Source organism: Pinus tabuliformis, chromosome 5_1, assembly GCF_031772625.1.
Source record: "Pinus tabuliformis cultivar Carrire ecotype Pingquan chromosome 5_1, CPIR1, whole genome shotgun sequence".
Taxonomy (NCBI): domain Eukaryota; kingdom Viridiplantae; phylum Streptophyta; class Pinopsida; order Pinales; family Pinaceae; genus Pinus; species Pinus tabuliformis.
This window is the reverse complement of record NC_142305.1, coordinates 156,193,802-156,207,049: the sequence shown is the minus strand read 5'-3', so window position 1 is coordinate 156,207,049 and position 13,248 is coordinate 156,193,802. Positions and strand designations below refer to the sequence as shown.

Below are 13,248 nucleotides of genomic sequence, written 5' to 3'. Positions count from 1 at the left end.
AGGGTTAGTAGAGGGTACGTTACAATTCCTATGAGAGGGAATCATATCTAACAAGCATTTCCTATATGAGAGAAGATAAATTTAACATTTTTACAAGGATTCTTGAATGTTAACAAGATATGGATGCCCATATTACTTCCAAACACATGAGAATCTCCCAAATCGTCCATTTTCTTTAATGATTTATGTGTCTCCACTGACTAGATAATAAGATGATGTGGAAAACAACAAAGATAATAATGATGATGATGTGGAGAACGTGAATGTCATCAACAAAGATGTTGTATTTTTTATGTGGGAAGAGAATTCAATGACCTAAATAATCCATCAACATTGGACAACTTTCACATCCTTATGAAAGTTTGTAAAAAGTTCGATATTCAATCATTTACCAAGATTTTTCCTCTTCAATAATCAACAATACCTTCATCATTATTTTGATAAGATATTTCTACATAAATATAATGAAGATAAATATTTCCACATATGCAGGATTGGAGGTAGTATGTCATCATAGTTGGTGGTTTCCAAAGTGTCGTACTAATCCAGATTGGGTTACTATATAATTTTTTATCCATCTTGATCCTTGTAGAGTGGAAAATTGAAGGAATCAACGTACAAAAGCAGTTTTATCGACAAGACCCAGTTTGGAGAATCGGGTTCTAAAACCTTCTAGGGCCAATTTGAGGCCTTAAATGACATTTTTGGAGGCAAAATTTTCTCTCATAAGTGTTGGACCCCGTGTCACTAATCTACAGTGAAAAACCTTTCCAATAGTTTGAGAATTGCATCACTGGAAGTTCAGATGCAAAAGTTACACCTCCTAGGAGTTGACCTATCATGATTGACCACCATAATTCAAGAGGATGCCACATGAACCCTCCTTACTCATGGAAAATGGGCTAGACACGTGGGGACTATGAAAAAGACTCTATAAGGGTTGAGTTGTAACTCATGGTGAGGGTTGAATGGGTCAAATTTAACCCCTTGTTAGCTATCAGGCTATGTGATAATTGGGCCACTAGGAGGAAATGGGATCTCATTCTATTTGCTTGTTTCGTGTTCCGTAGTAGAGTGGAGTAGATGAATGTGGATAGAGAGAGAGAGAGAGCATAATAGGGGGGTTTGTGTTCTGTAACATCCCATGGGTCACAGGTCTTAGGCAACTCCATAAAGAGTGTCTTCTCCTTTGCAATTGCATCATTTTCATTCCAAATAAAAAAGAGCGGAATAGCTTCACCTTACAGTGGGGTTTCCTCCCAAAAGGGTTTCCTAGAGCATCATAGCTTGGTGTTCATTGTGGTTTGTAAGTAATTGCATTTACATGTTCTCTATTTTCCACATATTCTCTATTGCATGCATAAATATCAAAACAATAAATAACAAATCTGAAATCTAAAAGGAATTAATCCTTCTTAGTATAGGTTTCAATTTATTTTGGCAGATCTATTGTGATGAATTATCCAATGGAATATCCATGACAATTTACAAATCACCTACACCATTTCTACTACCTATTATCAAATGAGAACCAACAATCAATCTTATCATCATCAGTAATTTCATGATCAATGCACTTCTTTACACTACCAGTTTTTCATGTTTTTTCAAAGATATTGATTTCACTTATCAATTTTGTAAGTTGTGCATTAATTTATATGTGGGAATTTTCCTTTTCTTCTCTTAATTAGTTCATTAATTTTCACTTTATATAAAATTAAATATATCATACACATTGTTAATCCATTGGACTTAGTGCAAATGTTCCAACAAACACAATCTGGTGAAGGTGATTGAGAGTGGGTGGGTGGGATGACAAGAAGATGTTCTGCAAATAGCCCTCTAACGTGAATCCCATTGCATACCAGACTGCTAAGTTCAGGGCTAACGTCAGGTTGAAGGAAGGAACACAAATAAGGGCTTGTTCACTTCTTATCCACTCACCATTGGTGCCTTCAACGAGAATGAGTCTTAGAACATTAGATCGTCCTCCAATGTTTAATATAGGTCTGATTAGTGAAGTTTTAAACCATACAAGTCTTTGAATCGGTGGACTTAGCTAATGTCAATAATAACCATTGAGGTATTTCATGCTCTCTAAATAGATTTCCTTCGAACCAATTTTAATAAATGAAAACTCGATTTTGTATTAGTACATCCTTGCATATGGTTCATTGTGTATCTTTTATTTTTTTTATTTCTATCATAAGTGGTATATTTTTTTTTTGGGTTATATCCATCTACTTTTTGGTATGTTCTTCCATCATTTTTAATTCGTTTATGGTTCAAGTACTTTTCCTGAAATGACATAGAAAATTGAATTTGGGTATGTGCTTCCATCATTTTTAATTCTTTCATGGTTCAATATTTTTTCCTGAAATGACATAGAAAATTGAATCTAAATAAAAAAAGGTTTATCCAAAAAAATCTGAATCCGTCTTCAAGTATACGACCAAAGAACTTTATGACAAAGTTGGGTATTGTTTTTCACTTGCCAACATAGCAACAGGTGATAAGTTGTACAATATAAATAAATTAGATGGATTTGGAAGTCATCATTTACTGCAGGGCCCTTGGGCAGTTGGTCTCCAATAAAAACCTAACAATATAACATAGCCTTCACCACACAACATTTGGATGGATATTATGCGATGTGGAAAAAGTAAAACTAGTACATATTTGTACGATCACAAGATATCTCAAAAATTTCAAAATTAAGATTTATAAATTTCAAAATTTCATTATATTTATTTCCCTTTCAATCAGAATGGGTCATTTTTAGAGAGATCTGGATGATTAGGTAAGTAGGTACAGATGTGTATGATGTTGATTTTTGTAGCATCGGATGTGTTCTAGCCACGAAACTTTGTGGAGAAGCTAGAATACATGTATTCTCCAAAACCCAGAAATCGTTTCTCGAAATTCCACCTAGAGACGACTTAATTAAAATAATTTATATTTTTTTTATAGTACCTAAGTCTAAACTTAGGAACACTGATTAAATAAAGGGTATTAATCAAGTCATGGTGAGAATATTCTATAAGAAGACATGGATCGATTTCTAGTTAATCTTAGCCATCAGTTATGTTTTCATCTTGGCCGTTTAAGCCTCAACGAGAGATTATAAGAAGAGATTCGATGGGGGTTGGAGAACACACATGTTCAGTTCGATTTTGCTGGGAACTCAATTTCTAGAGTAGTAGTTGTGTGTTGCCAGAAGTGATTCAATGAAGTCGAAGCAATGAGAGAGGGGTAGGGATAGTAAGGTCGGAAGGAAGTTTCTCCAGTCTGGTGAGTGCATAGCAGAGAGGCAGTGAGTGCCACAGAGATGCAGCGTAGAGCTTCAGAGGGAGATTTGTATTTTGCTAAGGAGAAGTCGAAATTCAATGCTAGAAGCCAGAGTGGGAGCCTGGAGGCCAGGAGGATCGATTTTCCAAATAGCAGCTGATTAGTTAGCGAGAGAGACGTTGGTCCGAGCTGGGTATCGCAGATCTATCTAGGCTGACGCATAGGCAACGCAGTGGCAGCAAAAGGCAGCGCATCTTGAGCCAAGGTTAGTGTCAGATCACCGGTGGGAGTGAGATTTTTCTCATTAGATCTCCCGTCAATTATTTCTCTGTGTGGAAAGCTAGATTTAAGCTTCCATAGATTTGTACTCAGATTTACTACTGCATAATAAATAAAACCCTCAGCTGCTGCACCGATTTTCCCAAGTTGAGTTTTTCCGGGGACATTGGTCCAAAAATAACAGTGTTAGTTGTGTGTGTGTGCATCTATTCTTCTAGCATTATTTTTCTTCCGTAGTATTTATTTTGTGAAGGTTGTAGTGTATTAGTTTCGATATTTGTTGTAGAAAACTGCAAATAATTTGTTCAAATAATTTAACAAATAGAAGAAACTTAATCAGTGGTTGCAGTAGGATTCGGGGTTTCTGAATTTCCACATGGTATCGGAGCACAGATAGAAGCCAGAGAGCTCAATAGCAACAAAGGAGATGGAGGTTCGAATTTCTACGTCGGCAGCAGTTTGAAACCCTCAAGAGGCAGTGCAGTCCTTGGGCCAGGAGGGTCAGTTTCTGAGGAAGATTTATTTCTCTAAGAGAGTTGACAGAGAATAAATTTTCCAGATCAGAGGTTACCAGACGCAGAGGGAGGTGCAGTATTTTTCCTTGCAGAGCAGATCTTCAACTAGGACGCAGTTATTTTGTAGCAATCTGCTAGTGCAAAATAACATCAGGAGGAAGGAAGAGCATACACTGAGAGAATTCTTTTCTCAGAGGACTTCTAGCCCAAATGTTTGAATTTTCCTAGCAGAGAAGTGGTAGTTGTGAGCAAATTTTCCCACTCTAGCAAGGATTGCGAAAATCCAATCAACGGCTACCTAGAGGAGAAGAGAAGGAATTCGACTTTTTGCAGAGATGGCTACAGCTGGGCAGGATCCACGGAAGAGCAGCAAATTAGATCCAGTTGTTGCAGATTTCTCACATGGATCAATATCCTTGCTATAGGAGCCCATCATAATTAGTAGCAGGAGGATCACAATGTCAGCAAACGCAACTAGTCATTCAAATGAAAGTGCATAGATAATCATAGTCAGTTCCCGGAACACAGTTGGAGAACTAGTTGTAGTGACACAGGCAGTGTGAATTCCCAATTGTAGTATGCAGGTGTAGTTCTAGCCAAGAGATTCCCAGCGCAGAGCTTCGTAGTCTAGTTTTCAGTGCAGGAGGACTGTGTGAGTTGTCAGGAAGGAGTAGAGATATTTCCCATAAGGACATCGAGACTCAAAGGGAGACTAGTTTCAAAGGGAGCAGCCCTACGGAAGCTAGTACTTCAAGATCTGGGGAGATCAGGCTCATTATTGCGGTAGTTGCAACAACACTACAGAAGCATCAACAGAGCGGTAACAACAGTAGTATGAATAGATCAAATTTCGCGATGATGACAACCATACCTCCAAGAGTGAGGTGAGGTGATTTGGTTTTGTAGCCCCATAGAGCTACAAGATGGGCAGGATTCTAGAGGAGGTCTGCCTCATGAATCAATACCTTGCTACAAGAGCCCAAAACATGCAGTAGCAGGATGGATCAGTGGCAGTTGGTGCAGTCACGTTCTAGAGTGACAGATTAGGTCAGGTACTGGACAATGCAGTGCAGATTTGGCAGCAGAGCAGTTGGCACAAAGCAGAGTCAGCAGTAGCGCAAAGTCTAGCAGTAGTCAAGACTCAGGTGACAGATGTATGACACTGACCACAGTTGGTTCAGTATTTTGGATGTTTTTCCGTTACAATTGCAGCAACAGTAGATGGAAAGGGAGTTGCATTGCAGATGCAGCGTCGGTAGTAGTTCAGCAGGGCCAACAACAGCATGGATGCAGCGTTTATCAGAGTTGTGCAGTAGTTGGTGGGCAGCAGCAGCCAGATATCAACAGCGTAACAGGAGGTGGTGCATTGACAAGGTGTTGCTTTAGTGGGTTGTAGGCTTGCAGCGCTAGAACACATTCCTCGCTAAGAGGAAGTGTTCATTTTTGTAGCATCGTATGTGTTCTAGCTACGAAACTTTGTGGAGAGTTTAGAATACATGTATTCTCCAAAACCCAGAAATCATTTCTCGATATTCCACCTAGAGACGACTTAATTAAAATAATTAATCTTTTTTAAATGGTACTCTAAACTTAGGAAAACTGATTAATTAAAGAGTATTAATTAATTCATGGTGAGAATATTCTAGAAAAATACACGGATCGATTTCTAGTTAATCTTAGCCATCAATTATGTTTTAATCATGTCTGTTGAAGCCTCAACAAGAGATTATAAGAAGAAATTCAATGGGGGTTGGAGAACACACTTGTGCAGTTCGATTTCCCAATTTCCAGAGTAGTAGTTGTGTGTTGCTGGAAGTGATTCAGTGAAGTCGAAGCAGTGAGAGAGGGGCAGGGATAGTAAGGCCGGAAGGAAGTTTCTCCAGTCCGGTGAGTGCATAGCAGAGAGGCAGTGAGTGCCAAAGAGAGGTAGCATAGAGCTTCATAGGGAGATCCATATTTTGCTGAGGAGAAGTCAAAATTCAGTGCCAGAAGCCAGAGTGGGAGCCCGGAGGATCGATTTTCCAGATAGCAATTGATCAGTTAGCGAGAGAGATGCTGGCCTGAGCTGGGTGTCGCAGATATGCCTAGGTTGATGCAGAGGCAGTGTAGAGGTAGCAAAAGGTAGCTCATCTTGAGCAAAGGTCAGTGTCATATCACCGGTGGGAGTGAGATTTTTCTCACTAGATCTCCTATTAGTTATTTCTCTATATGGAAAGCTAGATTTAAGCTTCCATAGATTTGTACTCAGATTTACTAGTGCATAACAAATAAAACCCTCAATTGTTGCATCGGTTTTCCCAAGTTGGGTTTTTCTGGGGACATTGGTCCAAAAATAGCAATGTTATTCGTGTGTGTGTGCATCTATTCTTCCAGCATTATTTTTCTTCCGCAGTATTTATTTTGTGAAGGTTGCAGTGTCTTAGTTTCAATATTTACCATAGAAAACTACAAATAATTTGTTCAGTTAATTTAACAAATAGAAGAAGCTTAATCAATTGTTGTAGTAGGATTCGGGGTTTCTGAATTTTCACATAAGATACCTTAGCATTAATAGGTATTTCCTTGTATAAAAGACATGATTAATCGCTTAATGGAGGATCCATTCTCTTTTTTCACATTGAGTAATTTACAACACTGAATTATCATTTCAAAACTATAATTAAGAAAGAATGGGCAGATTAGAATATTTATAGCTCTTCTAATATTGGTGCCAAAGAAGACATGATAGCATTCTCTGATTGTGTAGGAAGGGATAATCCATATGTTTTTCTTTGTTTGATGATGTATGGTTGTTTGATGTATTATCATATGTGAAAATTGTTCTAGTCAAAATAGATCTCATATATAGATATGAATATAATTTATGTTTAAAATTTTATATTATAAATATAAAATCATCAAAACTAGAAGAAAAAGAAATTTCATTAAAATAAAATTACCTGTGAACATATAGGTGATAATTCATTCCGTTTAGACTCATTTTTGTAATATATGAAGCGTCGTCTCCTTCTGGTTTTGGTGCTTTTTTGGATTGCTCCTCTGAGATTGCATATGTCATTTGCACAGATCCACCTCCAAGATCAACAATACCAACCGTATTTGGGTAGCTTTTACCAAGGTTTGACAGAAGATAGTTTATGGTAATCTACACCAAAAATACCACATCATTACTCTCATTTAAAATTATAGATACATATGCTAAATATTTGGCATGCAACATCAATAATAATAGCCTAAAATTCCCTTCCGAAATCGTTATGCATTCATAAAATTTTACCTGCTTCGTATATTGAAATAAAAGCACGCCAATGTATGTAAGAAATATAGAAGCCTGATCATCATCTGATGGTCACAAAAATAAGCTATAGTATAAACAATCAAGTTCTTATTCAACAAGGGGTTCATAAAAGTTTAGACCAGCAACATGTTGAGAGAGGCGTCTCTAAACAAAGTTCAGATAATGAAGCACAGAGATTGTTAGCCATGTATGCTAGGAAGAAATTCATTATATGAAAAGAATAGTAGTTGATAATGTATGCCATGTATGTAGTAGCTATATGAAAAAAATAGCAGTGGAAACCATATTCAGTAGGAACAATTGTTATATCACCATGGGTTTAAGCCACTAAGTGGACGTCTCTTTGGAAATTGTCCTTGACATCAAATCAACAAAGAAGAGATAGAGGAAATATTGTAGTTTATTAGAGTCCATTCCCACCCAAAATAGATATAAGTTAGAATATATTATGTTTATTTGTCATATTTAGAAAAACAAAAACTTGTAATATGAACGTGTATTACATCTTGAATAATAGTCATGAAATTCTAAACGAATTGTTTTACAATGTTGGTAGATGTCTTTTTAGAATGGAAAAAAGTAAGTAATATGGGTAGCTTTAAGTTTGTTTTCCTTGGGATGGCTATTCTCAAATCTAGTAAATCTAAAGACACATAAGATAGATAAGTTTCACAACTACTAGAAGAACATAGGATCTCATAAACCGGGTAAACATCTTGGCAATATGTTGAATCGGTTTCTTGAGAGAAAGAGCACATAACTATGTTTAGACTATAAAATTCCTTATAGTGAACTAAAAACAAATAAAAACCTAAAATCATATCACCTACAATTTAACATAAGCATATAGGCACCTCATTTATCTAGATAATGTTGAACCTTAGAATAGAGGATTGATGTTGTCACCTTGCCACATTTTATATGGCCACATCTTCAATCCTTGCAATAGGTCAATAACTCTAGCATACAACTTAATATTTTGCAACATGTATTAGACTATGCATAACGAGCAAACACAATCTAACTTACTTAGCACCACAGTAAAACCACAACACAATAATATAATTATACTACAATCCGAGGGTCCACCAGCTTTGAAATTGTCTTCTTATGTAAAGTTCCCCCCAACTTACCATTCAATCAATGGGTAGTGTACACTTTATTCACACTTAATGTTGCTTTTAGACCTGGATGATACTGAATCAATCATACAAAATGGATCTGAATAATCTTCTCATCTTTTAACTTTATAATAAAATTTTAATTTGCAAAGTTTGAATTAAATGTCCAAAAGCAAAAGCCATGGATGGTGAAAAGGATCATCTTGACGGTTGATCTTCCAATGCAGCTCTATAAAAAAGGAGAGCCCCGCTTGATGAAAGGAGACAACAAACCAAGGGAGAATTGAAACTTGAGAAGAAGAAGAAGGCCCAAAGATCAGAGGATGGAGGAGCCAATGAGCCTGTCCATGCATGGGCAAAAGATTGTCCAAATGATTGTCCATTAGCCAAAGCCATCTGCAAATACGTCTAATGAGTAAGAATGCATCATAATCTTCGTTGAGAGTGCATAACCTTTGTAATAATTTCCTGGGAAAAAATTCAAAACCAATTGAATGTTTGTTTTCCAATTTTGGTTTCTAGAGTAAAACTGTCTATATTGTCAATAATAATCACATATAACAGCATTGTCATTGTTCCTGCTAAGCTGAATAGGCACATTATAAAAGCAAAGTTTACCTTCATCTGGCAATGTGAATTGGAGAATTTAGTTATTCTCAGACTCATGTAGATGAGTTCGAAAACTAAGGGATATGAATTTATCTTGATAACAAGTGTTAAAGTGCTTCTGTTTAAACACAGAACTAAATAAAAGTGCTGTAGAGATGTGTGTTGGTGAAATATGTGGGCTTGTTGACCCCAGTAGTACTGTAGTACTTGTGTAACTGGAGGGTTAAGAATCAAGATATAGTGAGATTCCATCACACTGGTCTCATTGCAAATGCATCCAGAGATTGGCATTGATCAGGGCTCCTTCCAGACTCAATTGGTAGTATCCAGAAATCCGAGGTCCACATATCAAAGATGATCACTATCCTTGATCCTTGTAAAAACACGAGTCCAAAGAAAATATTTTTTGGGCATGTCTATAATTATTAATTAGCAGTTTCTATGTATGGTGGGTATAGGCTAAGTGTTATATTTCTGAGCAAGCAGTGGTCGTATAGCTCAAGGTTTGAATGTGTGAAGTTTGTTGAGACAAGAGTAGCATAAACTGTTTAGTGGTTACCCATTGTGAGATGTGGAAAATAGTTAGGAGGCAAGGGGTGTGGTTCAATCCCCTTAATATTCTTGTAAAAAAGCTAAGAGGGGTGTAATTCAACCTCCTAGAATGTCAAAGGAAAAAAGGGTTGAAAAGGATAAAAGCATAGCTCTTGCCTTTGGATAAAAAGCTGAGTAAAGGTTCTAATATAAAGCTAAAAACCATGGACAGCTGGGTTGAATTCTTTAACTGACAACTTTTGTTGACTTTGGAATGGCTGCAGGAAACAGAGAAAATGGGAGCATAAAGCAGGAAACAGTTGTCCAAAACTTATGCCAAACAGTTGTCCATCACCATCTCCTTCTAGCAGTTCAACTTCACTCCTTAACAACTTTCAAAACTCATGCCCAACAACTGTTTCTCATTTCAACACAGTAATTTGACTTTACTCCATGACAACAGTCAAAAGTTCATGGATTACAGCTTTATACAATTCTTTCCTCTGGACAGTTCAACTTCTCTTCATAAAAGCAAATAGAAGGGCCAAAAAGGGCTACAGGCCAACGGATCAAGTGTCTAGTTTAGTAACCTTTGTGAGGTGTAAAAGCCTGCATGCAAAGAAGTGTAAAGACACAAAGAGAGGGCCCAAACTAGAGATCTTAGTACTGGAAAAAAGAGAGAGACAAATAGATATATATGTGTCAAAGCCTCCTGGTCTTGTACCTTTCTAGAACTACTTTATTTGTCATTTTGATGAACCATAATCTATGGCCTAGCCTAGCAATGTCTCACTGATCTCAAAGATGTTAGTGATCCACTTGGGGGCAGATACAGAGGAGACTCAAGGTCTCACAGCTCTATGGTTGAATGTAATATGATGATGTCATGGAAGTCTCTTGCTGTGCTGATATGACAGGACAGCCTGGAAGTATGAGGTGATCCTCTTGATAGTCATAGGAAGAAGCAACAGCTAAAGGAATGAAAATCTGTGGCGGAATATCTATCTCATTAAGAGAGCTGGGTATCTCTGATCACAATTCTAGAAGAAAGTGGAGAGGGAGCTCCCTAAGTCCCTATATAGGTAGTAAAATAATCCTCTGATCTCATAGTGTTGAAAACACAACAAGAAAATCCTAATTTAATCTTCCCTTGAATTAAATTAGGGGAGAATTGTAATTCCACATCACAAGACAACAAGAATGAGCTAACTAAGTGAGTTTCACTTAGTTGGCTCAGTTAATTCAAGTTGAGAGCGTAACTTGAGTCATGTAGGGTGGTTCCTGAAGTTTAAGAGCCTAGGGTGAGTTTAATTTGAGTTGTAATAATTTAATTCAGTTAAACTGAGTTAAAGTCAGTTAAACTAGTTCCAACTGTAGGAGGAACTAGTAGGAGGTCTAGCAGTGGGGTGTGTTACCACTCAAACTAGCAGGGGACCTAAGGGGGATCCCTAAAAGGCAAATGGTAGGCCAAGGGCAACAAATGGAGACTTAGCCCATTGTCACCTCAGCTAAGGCTCCTTTTTACTTATGGACTTTCAGAAATGGGAGGAGACCTGGTATGTATTGAGTCACCAATGAAGGATAAGTCAATGGATATAAGTGACCCAAATGAACCCTTTCCCAAAAGAATTGAAAGGATGGAACTTGCTTTCTTTCTAAGCAAGGTACTATGTATTCTAGGGAAAGGAAGAGAGGATTTGAGGGTTAGGTTTATGGGATAGGACTTGTGAAAGAGTTCCCCAATCCCTAAAATCCTTGTTAGAATTGGTATCCTAAATGGTTCTTGAAGAATGATCTTTCAAAGGAGCGAGACCACACGGGGCCAAGTGGACCCGGTCTAGGGTATGAGGAAAGTATGTAGCAACCGATGATATTCTTACCCTAGACAATGTGGGGGAAGGATCAAAGAAATAATTTCACTTGAAGATGTTTTGACCCTATGAGGTACTAGCCTTAGGGATGGCAAGGCAAGTTTTGATCATGGAGCTAGGGCTTGGCTTTTCTCCCAACTCCACCGTCGAAATGGCCTCAAAATAAGAAAGGCCAGCACAGGAGACCCTAGGAGATCGAATTTTTTTTATGGCTAGCATGTTAGGAAATTGATGCCCTAGGTACCCAAACTTTGCTAGACCTGGAAGGAGGTAAAATAATATGAGTTTTAGTGACCACCCTTAGTAGATCAGTGCCTTAATGTTTGGGAGAATGAAGTCTATGATGAGTATGCATAGGATTTCTTGGTTCCCAATCAAGGAGGCCTCAGGATCACTTCACTTGCCTTCTAGGTCAAGAAGAAGCAGCCTTGTAGCTTTTATACTTCGATGTGCAAAAGGAATGGCTTATCAAGGTCAAATTCTTTGATAGAATTACCCCTAGGAGATTTTGCTCATATTACATGGCACATACATTGAGAGATGCTATAATAGAGACATATTCCACAATTTTAAGCAGTAAATGCATGCAGCAATTAGCCCTAGAACATTCCAGTCCAACGTATATGAAAAAAGTAAACAAAAATAACATCAAAAAGCATGTACTTACATGTAACAGTGTATATCCAACCATTCACTATTGACAAGGGAGAAGCTCCAAGAGAAGATTACCAATATCCACACATCAAAATTGATCTATAAAGCTCCAATTCATCCACTAAGAAAAAGTGCAAAATTCTCAAGAGAAAGAAGAGATCCAATCCAAACTAATGATGAGAAATGAACTCATCGTAGGAGTTCAAATTAGCCTCCTTGGCCTATGTAAGCCCCAAAAATAAAATAATGTTCTAATAATTTATCTTTTGGTTACAAACCCACCAAACTAGCTCATAAATGAAAAGGTAAGCCTCTCAAGAGGTCAAATAATAATCTATGCATGTCGTAGGGCAATCTGAGAGGCCTGATGAGATCCATGGGTGCCACAATGAGGAGTAGGACCCTCAAAAGCGATGGACAAGGGTTTTGCCCCTTGTAATAACCTGTGGTGCTCCAAATCAAGGTTACTTGGGAGCAAGAGCGAAAATGGGGAGCGGAATCGAAATATTCAGGATCTCCCAGTTTGGGAGCGAATCCCGAAGCGTTTTTTATATAATATATATATATATATATATATATATATAGATATAATATTTTGATGCATATATGTCAACAAAAACATGTAGAATGATGAATTAGATATAAAAAACATAGATTGAATCATATAATAACAATCATCTAGAAGTTATAATCTTCATCAACCACATCCACAAGTTAGTAACATACAACATATTGAGTCTCATGAATTATGACTCATTAATCTTAAAGTTTCAAGCTTTCAAAATTCAAAATATAATATTTATCATCATTGATCACCAAAGTTGTACTTCTAAGCTAAGTGCAACCATTACAACAAATAATATCTAACTTGAAATGAAATGTTATAAAATGAAATGAAATGAAAAAACTTTCAACTTTCACGAAGCATCATATTCATAATTCATTACCAATGAGTTATAATTGCCAACTTCAAAGTTCAAACTTAAATTATCATATATTGTTTACAAAAAATATCATAATAAATATGAAAGAGTCAACAATTATAAAAACTACTAGAAACTAGAAAAGACAAGTAAATCTAT

The 13,248-nt window shown here is 37.0% G+C and overlaps 1 protein-coding gene across 1 annotated transcript in view; it reads right to left on the bottom strand.

The window, feature by feature from the left end:
* The window catches only part of LOC149163902 (putative apyrase 2), a 452,574-nt gene that overhangs the window by 323,005 nt on the left and 116,321 nt on the right, over positions 1-13,248 (bottom strand). Inside the window, exon 5 of the mRNA XM_089430833.1 lies at positions 7,022-7,227. Within this exon, the coding sequence (XP_089286959.1) occupies positions 7,022-7,227 (206 nt within the window). The remainder of the gene's footprint in view (positions 1-7,021; positions 7,228-13,248) is intronic.